The 22538-nt window shown below is 52.3% G+C and overlaps 1 protein-coding gene across 1 annotated transcript in view; it reads left to right on the top strand.

Moving 5' to 3' along the window:
- Positions 1-22538, top strand: part of CLEC16A (C-type lectin domain containing 16A) — a gene marked incomplete at both ends in the record, with an annotated part of 240689 nt that overhangs the window by 30211 nt on the left and 187940 nt on the right. Inside the window, 4 exons of the mRNA XM_080704466.1 lie at positions 1220-1394; positions 2635-2688; positions 6323-6436; positions 19699-19930. Of these exons, the coding sequence (XP_080560592.1) occupies positions 1220-1394; positions 2635-2688; positions 6323-6436; positions 19699-19930 (575 nt within the window). The remainder of the gene's footprint in view (positions 1-1219; positions 1395-2634; positions 2689-6322; positions 6437-19698; positions 19931-22538) is intronic.

Raw genomic sequence — 22538 nt, 5'->3', positions numbered from 1 at the left:
AGCTACAGTCATTTCCTTGAAGCATGTAATTCTAAACAAATAGCTATATAACACCTGCAGTTTAGAATGACTGGAAACCCTTCTACCTCCGGGCTACACTCCCAGACACCTATTTTATACTTTTTATTTGGAAACAGTGTCTCTTAAGCCAGTGCGGCTGTCTTCAAACCTGTGTGATCCTCCTGTCTCTGCCTCCCGAGTGGGGGCGGGGCGGGGGAATACAAGCGTGCGCCACTACGCCCGGCTGTCCCCAAATCTTAATAGTGGAAATCTGTTAGTGGTAGCAATATAGGAACCTTTTAATTCTGTTTTGCATTTTTTGGGGGTAGTACTGAGGATTGAATTTAGAGACATTCTACCTCTGAACTACACCCCAGCCTATTCTTAGTCTTTATTTTGAAATAGAGCCTCACCAAGTAGCTGAGGCGGGCCACGAACCTGCGATTCTTCGGTCTCAGCCTCCCAGGTACTGGGATTGCAAGCGTGCGCCACCACGCATGGCTATTTTTTTTCTTTTTAAATCTTCAGTCCTCTGAAATGACCATCTATTAACTTGAATACTAATAATGATACAAACACAACATCTTAGCCCAGCTAGACCGCGCTTTGTCTCTGGCGTGGCAGAAGCGCGCACCCAGCTGCAGTGATCCCATCTTTTTGGGATATGAGACGCCAGAGGGAAGCAGCGTGAGTGCCCGCTGTCACTGCAAGGACACGGAGACCTTCAGCCAGGGGCCGGGGGGCGGGTGTCGTGCCCTTGCTCTGTGTCCCACATATGGTCTGGCCGTGGGGCAGACGTGGCTGCTGAGTAAGGCCTGCTCTTCTCTTCAGAGTGCCCTGGAGAATTTTAATTGGCAAGGATTTATGGCTCCATCGATACCGCCTATCTGGGGAGCCGGGGGATCTTGCCACATTGGCTAGCGGCTACTTTTGTGCAATGGCTGACCATAAATGCTTGGATATTTTTGCTTTGCTTGACCCATTCGTTTGGGACTGGGGCTGTGGGGTGACCTGTACTGAGGCCCTCAGTTGGAAGGAGCCTCAGGTTCCTAAAGTAGGTTGCAGTGGACCTGTTTGTTTTCCCTTTAGGTGCAGGATATGTCCATAATCGGGCATGAATGGACACGCCCCCAGCAGTCTTCATCTCAGTCACTGGGATTAGGCCGAGAGGCCCTGAGCTTTGGCCTCTGGGCTGAGACGTGGTGGTTTCTCTCCGCAGGCACCGGAATCGGGGGAAGCTGAGTGACCTGGTGGCGGAGCACCTGGACCACCTGCACTATCTCAACGACATCCTCATTATCCACTGCGAGTTCCTCAACGACGTGCTCACGGACCACCTGCTCAACAGGCTCTTCCTGCCGCTCTACGTGTGCTCCCTGGAGAACCCCGACAAGGTGCGCCAGCCGGGCCCGGGCCGGGCTCTGCGGGACGCCGCGCCCGAGGGAGGGCCCCTCTGCCTTTAGAGAGTGACGCTGAGAGTGAATGAGATTCCTGACACCTGGACACAGGAGCCCCTGCAGGAGTCGGCTCTGTGCGCCCTTCCCTGGTTCTCACTCCTAGTAACTTTTTCTGATAATTATCTGAGGCCCAGATGGGCAGGAAGGGACAGACAGTCCTCAGGGAGAGATCTCGGGCCCCACTGACCAAAGTTTGCAGGCCTGGGAGCCCTCCTGGGGACAGGGAGGGTACATGCAGATAGAGCCTCAGATACGAACCCCCTTCCCGCCCCCAGGGCCTGGTTCTGCAGGTGGGACCAGGGATCTGAATATTTAACCTGCCCAGAATCAGGTGATTCTGAGCAGCTGGTTCTGAAAGCCCACGTAAATGCTATTCCAGGGAGGGAAGGCCTCTGTCATCCCCCTGGAGTTAGGGGGACCCAGGAGAGAGGAGAGAGATACAGGCCTCAGCAGGTCGTGACCCGGCAGGGGGCCTCTGCAGATGTGTCCCAAGGGGATGTCATTTCCTTTTTGGAGTTAGAACATGGGGAGTCTTGCCACAAATAAGTAGATAGAGTGGAAGAAAGTTGTAGTCCTAATTAGCCTACCAGATGCAGCTCTGGGAGGCATCAAGGGAGCCTGGGAATTGGAGTTTGCAGGCCTGGGGTCAAATTTCTGCCTCTTGCCTTTCCTAACCCCTCGGCCTTTGACAGGGCAGTTAACTTCTCTGTTTTACTGGCTGCAAAATGAGAGGCCGAAAGACCATTCCCTGGCGCGGGGCTGGGCAGCTTGACGCTCAGTAAAAACAAGAGCCCGTTCGAGGTCAGAGTGCCCAGACCTACCTCCTTTCCCTGTGTTTTGAAGGCTCCTTCCTGAGAGTTGGCCTGGGTGCTCCCTCAGCCTGGGGCCCTCAGCGCCCGCGGGGCGGGGGATGAGCGTTCCTGGTAACTTCCGGAGCAAGCTCCTTTCCGGGGTCAGCTGTTAGTTAATCCAGGATGAATGGCGAAGGATTTTTTGGGTGGAAAAACGGGTCAGGCTGCGGCTGTCTTTTGCAGAATGGACTTTCCACTAGTACCAGGGAGGGGCAGCGTGGAGCCAGGGAGCAGGCAGGGCCAGGGCGCTTCTGTGTTTGGAGATTTTTTCGTGGATCTTCTTTGCTCTCTTTGTGACCTGGATCCCTTCTCCCTCTCTTTCCCAGGGAGGAGAAAGACCGAAAATCAGCTTGCCAGTTTCTCTCTACCTCCTCTCACAGGTATGTGTGCTCGTTCTCCAGGGTCCCTGACACGCCGGGGTCCTGTGGGGCACTGCTGCCTTTCAGGAAACCCCCAGCCCTGTGGGCCGTCTCTTTCTCTGTACCCCATCTTGAAATAAGCCGCAATAAAACGAAAGGGTGTTCTGTTTTCCAGCTGCCGAGTAGAGGTGGCTTATATCTTTTTCGTGGTAAGGGATAAAAATATTAAAAGGAAAAGAAAGAAAAATCAAAACTGGCACTGGTACAGTTGATTTTTACATGGGGACTGAGGTTCAAATAAGCAGGGAGTGCGGTGTACCCTGGGAGTGTGGCTTGTGTGGCTTCTATTCATGGTGTTTTGAAATAAGCCCCACACTGCTGGATCCTGGTAGGCATCCACACAGCGACCTGCTTTAACAAACTTCCTGTAACAAGACTATTTTTAAAGGGTTTTGTTGTGGTTCTAGTTCCCAGATTACCTTCTGAGAGGAATCTTAGAGCAACATCAGTTCCCAAATTTGTGTCTGAAGCCAAATTGTCTGCCTCTCCTTAAACAACTGTTTCCTTTTTGTAATTATGTAATATTTACAAGAAGGGAAAAACTCCATGGTGACCCAGTTACATAACTTTAAAAATATTTTTATTACTAGCAGACCAGACTCGCAAGCCATCTCACTAGACTGTCAAGTAGTCAAACGTTTGACCAGGGCTCCGTTCCCTCTCTGCAGAGCTCTGGGAGAGGCTGTCCTTGCGCCTGGATTGCCTGCCGTTTTGCGTTTTGGGTGAGGGTGGCCCACCCACTGCTCACACCCCGAGTCTTGCTTCGAAGGCTTGTTTGCTCAGAGCTCCGCACGGCGCTGACTGAATGCCCTTCTGTGTGATGGGGCCTGGTCCAGCCCTGGCAGCTCGTGCTGCCGCCTCTTTACAAACCCGCCAGCGTCTCCTGCTTGGGATTCTGGGAGTCTGGCAGGCCGTGAGCCAGCCAGTTGTCCAGCCACAGGAGTCTGTGGACACATCCTTGGGTCCCCTTGGCTTTTGGCACATTATCCAGGCAGGGTGTCCTCTGAGGAGCAGCGTTGCCAGACCCCTTCCATCCTCCAGTGGGGAGGGTTTTGTCTTGTCTCTGAGAGCACTCTTTCTTCTAAAATGTGGTATAGATCTTGTGTCCTTAAAGCACCTACCTCACTATTAGATCATTGCCTTTTACAATTCTTTTTGTATAAGCACAACTACAAAATCATGAAGATACACATCATTGACCTTCACTGTGACAGGTGATATGGACCCCCTGAAATTAAACTGACTTTCCCAATAGGAGCATGGTGCGGTCCGCCTGAGGCGCGGCGAGCAGCCCTCCCAGCTCCCTCAGCTCAGAGCCGGGAGCTGGAGCACGCACAGTCCGCAGGCAGGCCTTGCCAGCCTTTGTCTGAGAGGGACCTGCGTAGATGCTCACCGGAATGTTTGTGGACTGAATAAAAGAATGAATAAACTCACACATATTTGCAGTGCCTAATAGACACTCGTGGGATGAGCAAACACAGCGATTGGGTTTTGTTTTGTGGTCAAGTGAAGTGTGGTAGTAATTCAGCCACAAAGAAGCCGAGAAGAATCGTCGTCAGTGTCAGCGTCAGCGCTGCTAATATTCCAGTGCCCGTCGCAGCCCTGGACCTGGGTTAAGTCACCTGATCATACTGTGTATTCTCTGTGATAAAGAAGATCTCCCTGGGATTTAAAAACAGACACACTAATTTTTTCTTTTTTTAGGTAGGCAGCACTTTTAGCTATTCTGCCTGTACCTTTCATTTAATTTAAATTGATAAATATACGCCCCCCCCCCCCCCGTTGAAATGGCATAAACACATGTGGGGAGAAGTCGTCCTCTTACCCCTGTTAGTTTCTGCCTTTAGGTGTTTTTATTGTTGGCGTTTTGATAATATTTATTTATTTATTTGTTTTTGGTAGTGGGGATTGAACTTGGGGGCATTTTACCTCTGAGCTACACCCTCAGCCCTGTTTTATTGTTTATTTGGCAAGAGGGTCTTGCTAAGTTGCTAAGGCTAGCCTTGAACCCGTGCTCTTCCTATTATCAGCCTCCCAAGTACTGGGACTACCGGCCTGTGCCACCACACCCAATTTCTTTTTATTTTGAAAGAGAGTCTTGCTGGGTTTCTGAGGCTGGCCTCCAACCTGCCGTCCTGTCTCAGCCCTCAAGATGAGGATCCCAGGCCTGGGCCACAGCGCCCGGCTCCGTATTTTTTTTTTTTTTTTTTTGCAGGTCTTGGGATGGAACTCAGTGGCATTTGACCCCCGAGCTACACCCCCAGCCCTATTTTTTATTCTTTATTTTGAAACAGGGTCTCACTGAGTTGCGGAGGGCCTCACTAAGTAGCTGAGGCTGTCTGTGAACCACGATCCTCCAGTCTCAGCCTCCCGAATGCTGGGGTTACAAGGGTGTGCCACCATGCCTGGTTTTCAGTATTTATTTTAAAGTAAATTTTTAAAATTTAAACTTTAAAAAGGTAGAAGTCCAGTTTTCTCTCTCTTCCTTTCTTCTTTTCTTTCTTCCTTCCTTCCTTTCTTTTTCAAGGTCAGGTTTCTAGTTTCTGTCCCTCGAGGCAACTGCAGTTATAGGGTGTTATTTTCTCCCAGAGTGTTCCCTCCCAGGGGTTCCCCGCTGGGCATGATTTTGCCCCCAGGAAGTTTCTGGAGGGGTCTGGCAGTGTCTTTTGTTGTCCCGACTGTGGAAGGGTGCTCCTGATATGTGGAGGATGGAGGACAGGGCTGTTGCTAAACACCTTATGATGCATAGGACAGCCCCCAGCAAAGAACTTCGGCCATGGTGTCAGTCGTTCTGAGATTGAGGACCCCTGTTCTATGCATACAGATACAGATGAGCAAACACAAGTGTGTGCACACTCTTTTTCTATACAAATGGCAGATAACACCGCACACAGTGCTGCGCCTTGGAGTCTTTACGGGGAGGTGTGGAGGCCAGCTTCGCGAGGTAGCTTGGATGCCCTGGTCCCTGACGCTGCTCCTCTGCACGAGGCAGCAGGGGAGGGGAGCAGGACCCCCCAGACCATCCAGAGTCTTCCCGCTTGCGTCCCGGCCTGGGCAGGTTTTGCCTCTGGCTCACGTGTCTTTTCTCCCCAGTTTCCAACCCTACGGACGCTGCCATGGAATCCCAGCATGCTAAACCACCACAGGGGTTGGAACACATCCCAGTAATGGAATCCCTGAGTAGCCGCCCCTTTGCCAAGTCCTTGATTGGAACAAAATTTGCTGGCCCCTTCTTCCCGTACAAGTAAAGTATTGGGACGGTGCCACGCAGTCGTGTCGTAATTGAACTGGACGCGGACTTGCCTATGGACAGGAAGGGGCGCTCTGGTTCGGCTGCTCCTCCCCCATTGCTGCTCTCGGGGAGAGTTTGGCTTCAGGCAGCCACGAGGGACAGTCTTGCTTTAATGCACTTCCTTCCGAGGAAGAGCAGCCAGCCAAATAGGCAACATCCGCAGCAGAGGCCAGCCTTAGAAGGAGAGTGCGTTCTCGTGGAGGTGGCCCATTCTCTCGCTTACGTAGCCCGGCCTGGTTGTTTCTGACCAGGGAGGGAAGAGGTAGAAAGACCGCGGTCTCACACGGCTCTGCTTTTCCCCAGGTCTTCCTAATCATACATCATGCGCCACTGGTGAACTCATTAGCCGAAGTCATTCTGAATGGCGACCTGTCTGAGATGTGCGCCAAGGCTGAGCAGGATGTGCAGAGGAGTTCTGTAAGTTACCAGCTTCGGGACCGCGTTGGCCTTGCTAGGAGCTCCTGTTGTTAACCCACATTTCCCTAAAGCCAGACACCACGGTGTGCTTACACAGCAACGATGATGGGGTTCAAGGATTCTAACCGGGGTCGGGAAATGCACACCCGGGGAAATCTGGGGCCCAGCGTTAATACTGAATTTGACTGAGCGTACATCACTGACTAGGAAGTGTTCACTCTGGGCCTGATGATAAGTAAAATAAAAAATTAAATGCGAGTAAAATAAAAATAAGTGAGTACGGCGGAGTGTGAAAAACACGAGAGAGGTCCGGTACACGTGGCATGTAAAGTTTTAATGGCACGGCTCTCCCGGGGATCAGGGCGAGGCACTGTGGGGCCCGCGCGCCTGTCCGAAGCTAGAGGACGCGGGCTCTCCTTTTAAAGGCATGCATCTCGTGAGATGGGGGTTTTACTCGTGGGAACGCCCAATTCTCGCGGGGGGTTTCAGCCCCTCCCTTGCCCTGCAGAGGTCATGTGACACAAAGTCACATGAGTGCAGGACCCAACTTAACACCTGAGGTGGTGTGTCTGAGGGGCACTGTTACCGGGACAGGATGAGAGATGAGGGGAAGCCCTGTGTAAGGAAGGCACAGCTGTCCCTGATCACCAAAGGATGGCGCGGCCCCGGGCGTGCGGTGGGCATGCAGGACTGTGGCAGATGGACAGCGTTGGCCTCCTTCGCTCCCCTTCCCAGCCCGCAGTTGTTTTGCAGGAGTGTGGTCATAATGTTTCCAGAGGAGCTGGAAATCTACATTTGATGGAACATTATTTCAAAAATTTACACTTAATTTTACATTAGTTTTAAACTGTGAACAAACTGTAGACTAAGCAGCATGTCTGTGGACCACGGGAGCCTGGGCCTTGCGCCCTGTAGCGTGCTGAAGCCAGTGTACCTGATGTCGGCCGGGACTGTGACTTCGCCCACGGACTTCCACTCATCCCTGTGTTTCTGTTGCTTCCTGTCCTGCCCGTGTGTCCTGAGCCCTGGACCTTAGTGCTGGCCCAGCTCACTTTTCCCTCGCCCACCCTGCGTTGCTGCCTCCGTGCTGCGCCCTTAACATACACACAGCCCCAGCCAGGAGGCCCTTGTGCCTGCCCCCCATCCCCGTCAGAGATCTCGCCCCTCTAAGCTTCTGCGCAGACCTTCTGCGTGCCATTTTTATCAGCTGCAGCATGGGCACGCATGCGTGTCTGAGACGAGCACAGCATGAATGTTTTATACATACGGGCTGTTTCTATAGCCTGGTGCTCGGCCAGGAGCCACAGGTTAGAGGCTGAGTGGGCCTGAGGCCTAGGCCGTGTGGCCACCCCTGGAGGTGTGGGTGGGATGTGGGCCTGCATATGGAAGGAGTCGGTGGCTGCAGAGAGTACAGTTCTAAGAGGCCCCTGCCCTTCGGGTTTTCTTGCCGTGCAAGGGTCTGGACAGGCCATTTTTACTATTCAAGGGAGTGTTAGGGCCTCTGAAAAGGTTCCCAGAAACTTTCTGTCCTTGGTGGTGGTGGTGGCGTTGGTGCAGCTGAATTGAATGGGGCCTTTTCACGGCCCGTCCCTTTCTCAATTCATTCAGCAAGTGTTTAAGTCCTTTCTTTGGGTTGTCATGCTATTTCTGGGAATATACCAAATCATAAATAGTCGCTGTTGCACTGGAGTTTGAGTCCAGTAGCAGAGACACACGTGGGCCGAATATGTAGGCAGCTGTCCTATCTCAAGTCTTAGAAGTGCCCCAGAGGGAAGAAGCGTTTATAAGAAGGCGCACCCTGAGGTTCTGTGGCGGGTGTCGAGCACGGCAGACTCCCCCGAGGTCCATCTCATGACATCACATGGTCTTAAAATGTGCCGCTGACCTGGTGTGGATGGAGCTCCGCACCCTGGCTCCTGCCTGCGCCGGGGCGCCGAGTCAGCGGAAGCCGCAGGCCCCTGCCAGAGCTGCCGAGCACCCTGCCAGCTGGGTGACCTCGGGCCAGTTGGCTCAGCCCATCCTCCACTTAGAAGAAAGCAGAAGAGACAGGACGAGCAAGCCCCGCTCTGGAGGCTGCCGATGAGGTGGGGGCCGAGATCTAGTTCACGGGTCCAACAAGTGCCCGGCAGGTTGCAGTGTGGCCTTTAGAACTATTTGGTTTGGTCTTCACGCTGCTTAAAAGAGAACTTAATGAATTGCCAACATTAAAATTTATGAAGTTTCACATGAGAGTCCGGATTTGTGGAGTCTCTGGAGAGTTCCAAAGGTCTGGTCTCCATCACGCACATGTTTCTCTGGAAGCTGCAGAGGCTGCCCCCCACCGATGACACACATGCTTGTCATTAAATTCCCCTTGTCCCCACCCGGCTCGCTGCTAATTGACACTCCATTTACATTAATAACCATCTGAGGCCTATTGGGTCCTTGGGGATTGCTGTGGCACATGAGTTCCAGGCTCCAGTAAAGCTTCTGACCCGCCCGCACAGAACGTCTCCTGTCACAGCATGGCAGTTAGACTTGGTGCGGTCAGAGGTGAGCACAGAAAGCGCCAGGGCCCTGGGTTCATAGGCTTGTTTTGAACTCTGCAAGAACACTTAACCGGAGAGCTACCCTCTTAACAGAATTTTAAGCCAATAATATATCATCATTGCCCATACACAGTTCTCCAGCACTCACTCTGGGGTCCAGTGTGCTCTCCATGTGCTGAGAGCATCCATAGAACTGAAGCCTTACCCCATCGAGGAGCTCCCCGCCCTCCCAGCCCTGCGGTCACAGTCCCTCTGCCTCTGTGAGCTTGACAGTTTCAGATACAGTCTTTGTCCCTCTGTCACTGGCTTATTTCACTCAGTGTGATGTCTTCAAGTTGCATGGCAGATATTTTTTTAAAGGCTAATACTGAGCCGTGTGTGTGTGTGTGTGTGTATGCACTTTTTTTTTTTTTTTTTTTTTTGGTGGTACTGGGGTTCCTGGAAACCCTTCTACCTCCAGGCTACACTCCCAGACCTATTTTTATATTTTTATTTGGAAACAGAGTCTCTTAAGCCAGCGAGGCTGGCTTCAAACCCGCACGATCCTCCTGTCTCTGCCTCCCAAGTGTGGGGATTACAAGCGTGTGCCACCACACCCAGCGTTGTATGCATTTTTTACTTTTTTTGTGTGGAACTGGGGCTGGAACCAGGGGCATTCTACCTCTGAGCTATACCCCCAGCCCTATTTTTTATTCTTTTTTTTAAAAAAAGGTCTCACTAAGTTGCGGAGGGCCTAAGTAGCTGAGGCTGGCCAAGAACAGTACTGGGATTATAAGCATGTGCCGCCACACCCAGTTTATACCCATTTTTTAAAAAAAATCCATCTGTTGATAAGCAGTTATTTAATTGAAAAAAATTGACAGTTAATTGTAGATTTGCATGTAGTTTGTAAGAATTAATACGAAGAGAAGGGCCTCAGTTTTCTCCACTGGTGACACCTTGTAGAACCTAGCGTGGTGTCGCCAGCAGGATGCTGACGTGGACACTCTGGGCTGGCAGGGGACCTCGCTGCGTGTGACGCCCGCTGCGTGCAAACCTCTCTTCCGGGGGAGGGCCCGCGCTCTGTCCTTGTCTCAGTGGCCTCTTCCTGGGATAGAGGCCCCGCCTCCATTCGCCTCCATTCTGAGACTCGCAGATACCTTTGGAATGCAGCCTTTGTGCCTGGGCTGAGAAGGAGACTCATTGGAGGGTGGGAGGAATTGCCAGCGCGTGAGGCCTCCGTTGCCGGCTCTTGCCTTTGCCCAGGTGCGAGGCCGAGGCAGGGGGTGTGACCCCTGCAGCTGAAATGTGTGGCTTGCTTGACAGTGCTCCTGGAAGACTTGCCTTCCTTCCCTGTGAGCGAGACCGTGCTCCTATTGTTTCCTGCCTGACTCGGATGTGGTTTGATCAAACTTGTTTTAAGTTTCTTGGTCTTTTTTAACCTACTTTCTCCTTCCCGTAATTTGTAGATAAGTTACTGGTATTGCTTCATTTCTTACCAGCAGGCCTCTCACAAAACCAAACCAAAATTGAAGAGAAAGAAGCAAGGGGGAGAGCAGAGTTATTCCGAAGAACTGTAATTTAGGGTTAAATTTAAAACACATCAGCGTGGTCAGATAAATGTCTAATTGCAATCATCTGAGCATTACAATCCTATGGCTCCTGCTGAGGGGTAGTTCTTGCAGTAACTTCATGCAGAGCAGACAGTGTTTCTCGTCAGAGGAAGCAGAGTAAGAACACTGGCCCGAAGCCTCCATCTCAGTATTTTCGCAACATGAATATGGCTTCATGAATATGGCTTGAAGTCCGAGGCCTGCGCCATTGCCTGTAGGTGCTCTTTTAAATGAATTGTTTTCCATGCCGGGTGTCTGCGGAACATTTTCCTTATTTTTTGCATTCCATTGGCGCCTGTCTGCTGTGCGCTTGCGCTGACAGACTAGGGAGGCGGTAATGCCCAGCAGAGCTGCCCTGCTGCCCACACTGGCTTCCCCCCCGGCCCGTGGGGACAGGGGATGTGTCCTGGAGAGGCCCGCACGACCCGTGCCACCATGGGCTTCCAGAGCTGCTCGGGAGATGCTCACCGCGGGCGTGAATGGAGCAGCGGTGGCAGACTTGGCGAGGGTCTTGTGGCCTCTGAGCCTGCCCGGTGCCACCTTCCCCGAGGCCAGGCTGGAGGAGGAGTGTCAGAGTGGGTTGCCCCTGACAGCTGAAGCCAGACACGGTGGCGCACACCTGTGATCCCAGTGCTTGGGAAGCAAGACAAGAGGACTGTAGATTCGAGGATAGTGTCAGCAGCCTGGTGAGCCTCTCAGCCTCCCAAGTACTGAGATTACAAGAGTGCATCACCACTGCTGGCTAGAGGCCCTGTTTTAAAACAAAAAAGTAAAAGGGCTGGGATGTAGCTCGGAAGTAGAATGGCTCTGGGTTCAATCACCAGTACCATAAAAAAGAAAAAGAAAAAAAGAAAAAGAGGCAGCCGAGTACTTAAGATCCAGACTGCAGAAGTACTCAAATCCTGGGTGCTTGTCTTACTAAGTGTTCCAGGACAAGTTATCCCACCTCTCCTGGCCTCAGTTTCCCTGCTTCTGTAGTGAGTATTACAAGCACGGGCTCTATAGCATAGGCTCGCCTCCCCATGTGAGGACGACGTCGACCTGCCTCTAGGGACCAGTCGGCGTGGTCCAGGGTGATTCTCTGTGGATCAGGAATGCACTCCTAGACTGTTAGCTCCCAGTTTTCTGGGTGAAGCCTGTCATTTCTAGGATGGGGGGCCCTTAGCTCTCCTCTACCCAGTATATTGTGTGGAGCCAGTGGCTAAGAAAGTAGCAGTCTGCTTCCCTGGGCCATGTGTGCGCAAGCTCTGAGCATGAACTGCCGCGGGCTCTTCCTCACTGTCACGGGGCTCTTTCCAACCTGGCTTTGTATCTGGTGGCAGCCAGGTATTTCCATTCCTGAGTGCACTGAGCAGGATAGTGGCTTTCTGGCTGGAATTAGAGCCACCCCGGCTGTCTTCCTCACCCCCGGCTCATCAGTGTCATTCTGAGGTGCACACATTCCTCTTTCTGAAAGTGCTAATAGGCTCTGGGCGAGCACGTGGGCCCGAAGGGAAGGAACAGATGTCTATAAACCAAGGCCATGATGACCGAGTCCTGGACGTCCCCCAGAGGAGCTGGCTCTCCGTGCACCGTCTCTGTGTGTGGCCTTGTGGTCTAGCCCTCATCTCTCGCTGAAGGGACAGCTCTGGGGCCTGAGAGGTATCGAGTGCTCGGAGCCTTGCTGGACACACTCAGGGGCTGAGTACTGGTGGCGATGGTGGCTACGGGTGCGCCTGCTGCCTCCCGGCTCCTCTCAGCAGCTCACGCTGCCCATGAGGGCTGTGGAAACCGAGCCCACCAAGGAGAAGGTGGGGAGTCATGGAGCCAGGACCCACACTTCACACCCGCCGGGGCGGATGGCCCCTGAGCTCCGTGCGGTACAGCCTGCCAGGTCCTGAGGCTAGGCATCGAAGGGCAGCCAGGGGCTCAGGAGCGCCGTAGAAAGACCGAGGCCAGCCCACCCACACACTGGAAGGCCGGAAAAGAGGGAGTCCTAGAAGTTGGATCATCAAGTTGAAAACACAGAACGGGATTGAAAGCTGCCCCTCCCCACCAGCTTGTCCATCCTCATGGTCCATTTGCCAGGAGCTTGAAGGCCAACAAGTATTTCTCAAATGTCCGTTTGTGCCAGGTCTTAAGCCAGACATTTAAAATATCGGTGGGGTACAGCACGTACACAGTATGCAATAATGAAGTCAGGGTAATTAGCGTTTCCATCTCCTTAAAAACTTATCTTTTAGAATCTTTGGACTCTTAGTATTTGGAAATATGCTGTAAGTTTTTGTGCACTCCAGTCAGCATACTGTGATGCAGAACACCAGAACGAATTCTCCTGCCTGGCTGCGTCTGGATTCCTATTACCTGACTTCCCCTCCCGCTCTCTAGTGGCCACGACTCCACTGGCTTCTTCTGTGAGACTGACTTATTTTTTAGCATCCGCGGGTCAGTGAGAATGTGCAGACTTTGTCTTTCTGGGCTAAGCAGGCAGTTTTGCTGGCGGGGTGTCATGATACTCAAGGTCGTCTGTGATGGGGCCACTATCGTCTCCGTTTTACAGATAAGGAAGCCCAGCTCCTTTGCTCAGGGTCTCTGGGCTCGGAAGCGGGTCTGAGGTTTGGGTCCAGGTCTGCCCTGATGGTGGCTTGGTTTTATTACTTAGCTTGGCCTGCCTCCTTTCTTGGGGGGAAACTTTCTCTTGCTTCTCCAGCCTGGTTGTAGAGCCTTTCGAATGGAAGGATTCTGGGTGCTTCCTTGGGAGGCCAGGGCTGGGCATGGGAGAGCCTAAACAATTCTACACATGCCGTAGACTCCCAGGGCCATGCAACCACCCCTCCCTTCCCTGCCCATTCTGGCCAGTGGCGCCCCCTGCTGGTCGCACCCTGTCTGCTGCCCCCGTCCCCTTTCCCACTCAGTGGTTGTGCCTGCAGGCGCCGTGGAGGGCCACCCTGATGCCCTCAGAGCCCTGAGCGTCCTCAACTCTTTGGTGACAAGCGCGTCTCTCCAGCTGGCCACAGAGGCCACCTGGCTGGCCCGGTGTCCCCACCAGACTTCCTAGGGAGTCCGGATGGCTGCGATGTGGGGAGCTGGCCAGGTGCGCTGGGTGCGAGGGTACCACCACTGTCACCAGGTACAGCAGCTCCAGCTGACCCAGGCCTTTGGGCACACCCTGCAGCAGGCTCCTGCCAGGCTCTGAGCGGCCCCTCCTATCTCTTCTTCCTGAGTGTGCTGGGGAACTCCTGCTGCCCTTGAAGGCTCGGGCCGTCTCCTCCGCGAGCCCTGTGGCTCCTGCGTGGCCTCCTTTGCCTGGCACCCGCATGGCCATGGCAGTGCGCCCCGCGGCCTCGTGCTTCCCGTACCTGGTGCCCAGTGGGCTCAGGGGAGTGAATCCAGCTCCTGTGTTGTTTAGCTTGTTCCTGCTTGTATTTAGGGCATTATGACAATCTGATTTTATCAAAAATCCTCTAGTTAAGCCCTTTTTAAGAATGGAATGCATGCCAGGCGTGATGGTACACGCTTGTAATTCCAGCATTTGGGAGGCTGAGACAGGAGGATTGCAGTTTGCAGGCAGCCTCAGCTACTTAGGCCCTTTGCAACTCAGTGAGACCGTGTTTCAAAATAAAGAATGAAAAACAGGCTGGGGGTAGAGCTTAAAGGTAGAATGTCCCTGGGTTCTATTCCCAGTACTGCAAAAAAGAATGCTAATGTATGTGCAGGAAAATGCATAAAAGGAAAGTGACCTTTGTGTACTCCCTGATGGCTTTGTCCGTGTGATTATGCTTGGTGTAAAACTTAGCTGCATTGCTTGGTGCTTGTGTACATATGATTATACTTGTGTGCAATTTGACTCAAGGCAGACAACATTTCTGGCATCCCATACAGCTCCTTCTCAGTCTGTATCCCAGGTAATTACCATCCTGACTTCTAAAAGTGCCTTTTTAAAGTTTGGGCTCTTTAGAGGTTGTGTTAAAATAAATGTGACATCAAATTTGCCATCATAACCATCTTTAAATGTATAGTTTGATGGCATTAAATGCATTCTTTAGACATTCTTTAAAGGTGTATTTACATTTACATGGCACTGCTAGTATTTTCTTGGGGCAAAACAACTGCATAGTACCAAAGCGGAGGAGAAAGTGAAAGTCCCCCGACCTCAGTGTCTTTCTCAGAGGGAACCACTGTTTCAGTTTGTGTATCCTTCCAGGCCTTTCTCTTTGTATTGTCATGCAAATATCCATCAGCGCTGGAACATGTGATTATACATGCATCCATCTTTCAGCGGCCTAATTTTAGTCTTGTTACCCATAAACACCATCATTGATGGACTGCTTGATCCTGTGCAGCCTGTCGGGGTCTAAGCTGGCCCACCCAGGCCTAGTGGGGAACATTCCTCTGTCTTGTCCTCCACCTGGGACCTCGGCCTTGATTGGCCGCGCAGCCCTGTTGCCGTTCTTGTAGACTCTGCCCTCAGATGCCCCATTCCTTGAGAGACCTTGGTCAGCACCTGAGGACTCTCTTGTTCCAGAAGGAAAAAAAGCCAGGGCCAAAGCCTTAGGTTGGAGGATTGCCAGGCTGGGGAGGCATTGTAACCAATAGGGTGCGCACACTTCAGGGGGCACTCGGGTCCTCCAGCCGCCCTTGAAATCCCACCGCTGACTTTTAGCCGGCTCTGACCCCAGAAGCCAGCCCCAGCCTCCGGTCCCAGAGCCCGAGACCCTGTGTTTCCTAGTCAGGGGCAGCGGCAGCACCGCTGCATCGGCAAGGAGGCCCCTCACCGCACGTTCCTCCTGCAGCCTCCGCCAGCAGAGCCCCTTACCAAACTGGGCCAGTGGTGTAGGAAACGTAGATCTCATTTGCACAAACTCTCTCAGGCATGCGCTGTGTACTTTCTTAGCGGAAGGTAAACCAGAGACCTTTCACCTCTTCTGGCTCCTCTCATTGGACTTGCTCTGTGACTGCCGACTCCAGTTCCTGCAGGTGCTGGCTTCCTCCTCTTCCTCCTCTTCCCTCCGCTGTCTCCTTTCTTCTGTTGCTCGCTCTTTCCCTTTGGGTACAGGACACTGCAGGGGCTCCGCCTGCAGCCACGAGCTCACCCACAGCAGCCTGGTGAGGCTGCTCTGCCTGGGCACCATGGGCAGAAGGCGGACAGGCCCTCCACGGGGCCTTCTGTCTGGAACATCCTCATTGGCCCACAGACCAGGGTTCCTGGGAGGCCGGCGGGGGGGGAATTCAACAGGAGCAGCAGGACTGGTCACAAATCTCTACCCATGCTTCCCAGCCAAGTTCTGCCAGCTTCTCTATGATGACCATGTATTTTGATGTTGTTGCTCTTAAGGGAGAAAAATCAGCATTTTTAAGTGGAGAAGAAAGCTGGGTGTGGTGGCACACGCTCGTAATCCCAGCATTTGGGAGGCTGAGACAGGAGAGGATCTGGGTTCATGGACAGCCTCAGTTATTTTCAGCTACTTAGGCCTTTCGTAACTTAGTGAGACCCTGTTTCAACATAAAGAACAAAAAAATAGGGCTGGGGGTGTAGCTCAGAGGTGGAATGCCCCTGGGTTCCATCCCCAGTACCACAAAAATAAAAAAATAAATATAGGAGATTAAAAAGGAAACAAAAATAATCTCAATATTCAGCTGACCCTTGTTGAACATAAAAAGCAAAAATTTAGTATGCATACATTTTAGGAATTTCACACCCAATGAAAAAGAGACAGGTGTGCCTGTGTGATGGGCACACACTGTGCTTGCTCGCTTTCCCCAAAGATGAAATGCAAATTAAAAAGAAAAAGGTTTTTTGCAGTACTGAGGATGGAACACAGGGGCCCTCTCCTACCGAATTACCTCCCCAGGTCCCCAGCTCTTTTTATGTTTTTTATTTTGAGACCTGCTCTCACTAAATTGCTCAAACTGGCCTTTCACTCGGGCTCCTCCTGCCTCAGCCTCCTTAGTTTTGGGGATGCCAGGTGTGCACCCCCATGCCCGGCTTGAATACATTCTTAGACCTCTTACCCACGAAAACTCTGTGCACACCATCAAGCCTTGGAAAGGCTTTCCCGCCAGAGGCCCTGCTGAGTATTCTGTTCATGCTTTTAACTCCAGTCATTGTTCCTGCTTCAGTCCTTCCAGGAGCAAAATGACCTCAGTCTTTGTAACCAGGTGAGCTCCCTGTTAGATATAACAGACCCTAATTACCTTCCCACGCTCCTCTTGATGGGGCCTTAGGTTATCTCCAGCTCTTTACTGGGTGGCGACATGTCAGAGGTTTGGGATGTCCCAGTAAGCATGAAGCCAGCCTCCACCCTCCACCCAGCACCTGAGCAGCAAGGAGAGCAGACCCTGCGGGGAGTTCTTAAATTCTTCTGTGTTCTTCCCTTTCGTATTGGGCATTGAATCCAGGGACATGAACGCCTACCTCCAAGCCACACCCCCAGCCCTATTTTATTTTGAAGTAGGGTCTTGCTGTGTTGCTGCGGGTTTTGCCAATTCATCTTCCAGCTTATTTGTTTGTTTTTTGGGGGGTATGGGCAAAGAAAGGAAAGTTACTGTCCTGTGCTAGCTACTTACAGTCTTGCCACGCTCTGAAGGGAACTTTTCTCCTTTTTGATTTTGGGGATCCAAGCTAGGGCCTCACACATGCTGGGCAAGCTGAGCTGCATTTGCAGCCCTCAGTGAACTTTCAAGCCATGCTTTAGTTCTAGGAACCAACATGGCTCACTGCACCTGCCAGACCAGGAGCCTGAGGAGGCGGCCGCCTGGCCCTCAGTCTCATGTCCCTCGGTTCTGCCCGTCGTTCTGTGCATCTGAGTTCGTGCAGAATCTAGGCAGGGGTTTCTGCAGCCATCCATGTGCATGTCTGCTCAGAACATCTGACTAGGGCGCAGGTTGCTGTGCATTTGGCCTCCACTTTGTGTCTGAAAGCTTTGCTCGCCGTGCTGGGAGGAAGCAAGCCGCTTCATTCCGGGGCCCCGCCTCCCTGGCTCGGGGCCTGGAAGGGGGCTGCGGAGGCGCCTGGGGCTGCCTTCGGTCACCCCGCATCCTCAGTGGCTCTGATGGATGCTGTCCGCCGAGCAGCGCGCTCCGAACACTCCTCTCCCAGGCTCCTGGTTGCTGGCATCTGTAATATGCTATCTGGGTTTCCTGGACAGAAGAACCATGTCTTAATTTATCTGTCATCTTTGTGGCTGAATAATTCAAATTGGGTAAATAAAAATGAATGTTTGGATTTGGATGCTAATTTATCTCTCAATTGGGTTTTGTTTTGAGTGTTATTGAAATTAATCTGTGTTCCTTGAGCACATTTCACTTACTGGCAAGGTACAGGGCCCCCGGAATACAAATGGTGGCTCTTTAGGGCCCATTCAAAAGATGGATAATCCATATTAAGATAATGGAAAAGTTTATTCTAAAAAAACTTTTTAAATGACAAAATGATGTCTGAACATTATCCAGAGTCTGGAAAGGGAAAAACACTTCAATCAAAGTCAAACAAATCAATTTTCTTTGTCTTTTTTTTTTTTCTACACATGGTCCATTTGTGAGTATATAATTCTCTCTTCCCTTTCCTTTCCTTTCCTTTCTGAGATGGGATCTCACTATATTTCCCCAGCTGGCCTGGAACTCCTGGGCTAAGGCGATCCTACTGCCTCAACCCCTGAGGTAGGAGGACAGGCGCACCACTGCACCCAGTAGTATACATACATACATACACACACACACACACACACACACACACACACACACACACACACATATATATTTTTTTGGTGGTGGTACTGGGGATGGAACCCTTCTACCTCCGGGCTATACTCCCAGACCTATTTTATATTTTATTTGGAAACAGGGTCTCTTAAGCCAGCAAGGCTGGCTTCAAACCTGCACGATCCTCCTATCTTCACCTCCCAAGCGCGGGGATTACAAGCGTGCACCACCACGCCCGGCCCAGGAGTATTTTTATGCCTTTTAAAGAGCACTAAATAGGGACCTGAGTTCCAGCTCCTGGTTAACCACTTATTTTTGGAGGAGCTTGGGCTTTGAAGTTGAGCAAGCCTAGATATTCAGGTTCCGGTTCTGCAGCTCTGTGACTGGTGACATCGGGCAAGTTCCTGAATTCCTCTGGGCCCCTATTTTCTCAACTATAAAATGGACTGATAAGCGGGGCAGGGTGGCACACGCCCTTGATCCCAGTTCTTGTGAAGCTGAGACAGGAAGATCACAGGTTCACAGCCAGCCTCAGCAACTTAGTGAGACCTTGTTTCAAAATAAAAAATAGAATAGGACTGGGGTGTAACTCAGAGGCTGAGCACCCCTGGGTCCAATCTCCAATAATATTCATTCTCATTCTCATTCTCTCTCTCTCTCTCTCTCTCTCTCAAAATAAAATGAGCTGATAGATCTTGCATATCATAGCTTTTAGAGGAACTGAGATGCAGGAATGTGGGAGATGAACCCCAGGTGACAGGCGCCTTTTTCATTTCTCCTCAAGGCCTCTGCCTTTTCCTTGGCCTGTCCCTGAGGCTTACCGGTGCCTTGCTAAGGAGAGCCAACGTGTGGCACACGTGGCTGCATCCAGCCTGCCTTGCCTCCTCTGTTATGTATTTTTATAACAGCAGGCATGTTGGTTTCCACTTCCTGCAGTGATACACAGTTTCTTTTAAAATGAACTTATTTAAGAGTTAATGATAACACCAGGGTGCCGGAGTTGAGATACAGATTGTGCGGATGGCAGGTGGGCCCCGCTGCCTCCTGGCTCGGTGACCTGGGGCAGGTCATGTAGTGCCCCTGAGCTCTGCCATCCCCATCTGTAAGACCCAAGGGTTTCTGTAGCATTTAAATGAGATAGAGCTCTTTAGATAGCACACTGCACATACAGAGCACCACAGAGTGTTAGCTAGAAATGTTCTCCTATGTGAACAGCTGACATCTGGGGAGTGTGGAGCCAGAGTGGTCGAACAGCACTTGTGACGTACAACAGTGAGCGGTAACTGGTAGCTGACGCTCTTATTTTGGTTATTTGATGATGATGATAGTCCTAACACTAAGCCAGGAGGTAGCGTGTGTGGTTTGGAGACGCGTTTCTTAGGCAGAAACTCCGGGGCGGCTCGTGAGCATCCGGAGAGATCCCATTTCTGCCTCCTCAGTTGCCTGTCTTGCGCTTTCCTAGGCCAAGCCCAGCATTCGGTGCTTCATTAAACCCACCGAGTCGCTCGAGCGCTCCCTCGAGATGAACAAGCACAAGGGCAAGCGGCGGGTGCAGAAGAGACCCAACTACAAAAACGTTGGGGAGGAAGACGACGAGGAGAAAGGGGCTGCCGAGGACGCGCAGGAAGACGCCGAGAAGGCTAAAGGTACAGAGGGTGGTTCGAAAGGCGCGAAGACGAGTGGGGAGAGTGAAGGTGAGTGCACCCACCCCCCGCCCGCGCTGTCCTCGCTGCTGTCCTCGCTGCTGTCCTCTCTGCTGTCCACCCCTGTCGCCCGCCGCCTGCCTCACTCCAGACAGTCCAGCCATCGGAGGCAGCTCTGGGCCGTGTCACAGCTGCCAGAGGGGTGCCTGGAACAAGCTTCCCCATCTGTTAAAGGAGAGTCACAAGCAGTACCTATTTTGTAGTATTATGGCAAGAATTGGAAGAAATAATGCATCTCATTTGCTGAGAACAGTGCCTGGCCCATGTTAAATTCCAGATGTATTTGTTGTTGCCAGTACCATCACTGGTAGTATCCCCATCTTCATCACTACTGCTGCTATTTTTATTACTGGGGATTAAGATGTATCCAGTGCCCTGTTGGGAGAAAGGGGCTCGTGTTTAATGAAATGATATGCTTTTAAAAATGTGCTCTCTTGGAGTCCTGCACTCCAGCACAGTCCCCTCGAGTCTTCAGCAGAAGTCCTGCCTGTGTGGAGTGAGGTACACGGTGTGGTGCATGTGTCTGGGAAGCAACATCCCTCCTTCCTCTTATGCCCCGGCCAGGAATGACTGCATTGCTTTCTTCTCCTCCCTCTCTTCTAGAAGCTCAAACCTTGGCGGGGAGAGGATTTGCTCTGGGATTAAGTACACTGGAACTGGCTAGTTGGTTGTGTTGTGGACCAGGCTCACAGCCACACAGATGTTGACCCCAGGCTCCGGGGAGGGCTGCGGGGACTCCGTGCTGGATGGCACTGGGGTGGGCCCTCTGCCCAGTGCAGGGAAGGTCCAGCCACACTCCTGGAAGGACCGCCTCTCCTCAGCAGCCCACTGCGGCCTGCAGGGGTGGGATGCAGCGGAGGCCACCTCCCAGCCTTAGCTGGGCTGTGCGAGCAACTTGTCCAGGGCGCCTGGAATATAGCGCAGCCACCCCCTGAAGCAGGGACTGGGATCATTTGCCTCTGGGAATTGCCTGTGATTCTGCAAGAACTCCCCCTGCCGCCCCGCCTCCTCACCGTCCCATACATTTTTCTTAGTTGTCAGTGAATGCCAGGGTCGCATGTTAACAGGTGTGAGCTCAAGGTGGCCCCGGGCCACCCAGACCCTTTTAGGCCTGAGACCTCGACCCCGCTTTATTTCGGTTCCAAGTATGCAGTAAGCACTTGGGGTTAGGAATTCTGAGGCCTGCAAACCTTTGCCAACAGTATTAACTTCGGTGGGGAGGTTGGAAGACAGACACGAGGTAAGTCGTATGTATTTGCTTCTCTAGGTCATTTTAGGGTTTGGGGTTAACTTGGAAGAATGTTGCCGGTTGGAACCCTAGGCTTAGCCACCAGAGGGACACACTGGGGGAGAGTGGGCTGCTTTGCCTCATTTTGTACACTGTGTTCTCCAATTTTGCCTTGGAAAGATGCTCCTGCTTTCGTTCCAGTCCTTTTAAGGGCTGCTATCTCGCCAGACCTCGGCTGTGATTAACGGTGGCATGGACAGGGCAGGCCCAGCCCCAGCGCATAATCACTGAGTCAGCCGGTGGCCCCGTCCCGGCACTTAGGCCGCAGGCTGCTGCGGTGCAGTGAGCCCCCCGTGCCGGGGCCCACCGCCCTGTGCAGGGCGTGGGGGAGAAGTTTCACCACCCTCCAAATGCGGGTTTTCCAGATTGTGCCGCAGGGGCCCAGGGTTTCCCAGAGGGCCCGCTGGGGCAGTTCGTACTCACTTTAGAACTCAGCCAGGTGGCTCTCAAGTGACCCCTCAGCGACTTTGGTGCCCCCCCAAACTCTGGAGCACGTTAATCATCTGAGGACACGAGGGGCCTGTCACCTGCCTACTCAGTGCACCATAAATAAATACAACTTCCACAGGCCCCTCCTGTGGGGCGCCAGCACTTCTCTTCTGGAACTTTCAAAATCGTGTATTTGTTTCTTAGCGATTCTCATGTTGGAAGGTATAGTTGGTGGGCGTTCTCCTTAGACTCAGTCCGTGTTTGGACAAACCCCCGTGGCTGCTTTTCCTGTGACTCGGAAGGCTGTCAGGCACACGATGTCCCCGTTCATGTGGCACACCAGAGGACAGCACAGAGGGATGCTCTGGCCTGCATCCGTCCTGTGACACACGTCTACCCTGCCATGGCTCCTTCAGCAAAGTCTCAGGTGCCTTCCTCAGAAGCAGGGCCGTGGGTGCTGGGCCAGCAGACGCAGCCAATTGTCCTCCAGAAGGCCGCGGCACTCTGGGTACTCCTGTCTCTCTGGGGCCATCTTCTCGATCTCTTCCTTTGTTGAGGTGGATAGAGATCAAGTAAGCGTCTTTCCTTGTCCCTGGATCTAAGGGATGGGTGACAGCCTGGCTTTAGTGGACAGACAGCTGATGCTTAAGTGAAGAGGCGCTGGTACTGATTCATCTCTGGCACCCCTGTTTTAGTACCGAAATCTTTGCTTTAAAACACAGACGTAAAAGGGCATGTGGTCACGAGGCAGTTTTGCCATGACCTGATTTGAATGTGGCATTAATGTGTTTTTTACAAATGCAGCACCCAGAATTCACACCTCCTCCACATTTGTGCCCAGATGAAGAAGTTGTGTGAAATGAGTGTGCCCATGCCCTGGCC

The sequence above is a fragment of the Muscardinus avellanarius genome, assembly GCF_963383645.1.
Source record: "Muscardinus avellanarius genome assembly, chromosome: 10".
NCBI classification, from domain to species: domain Eukaryota; kingdom Metazoa; phylum Chordata; class Mammalia; order Rodentia; family Gliridae; genus Muscardinus; species Muscardinus avellanarius.
Note: the sequence above shows the minus strand (reverse complement) of the source record. Positions and strands in the feature narration are given on the sequence as shown.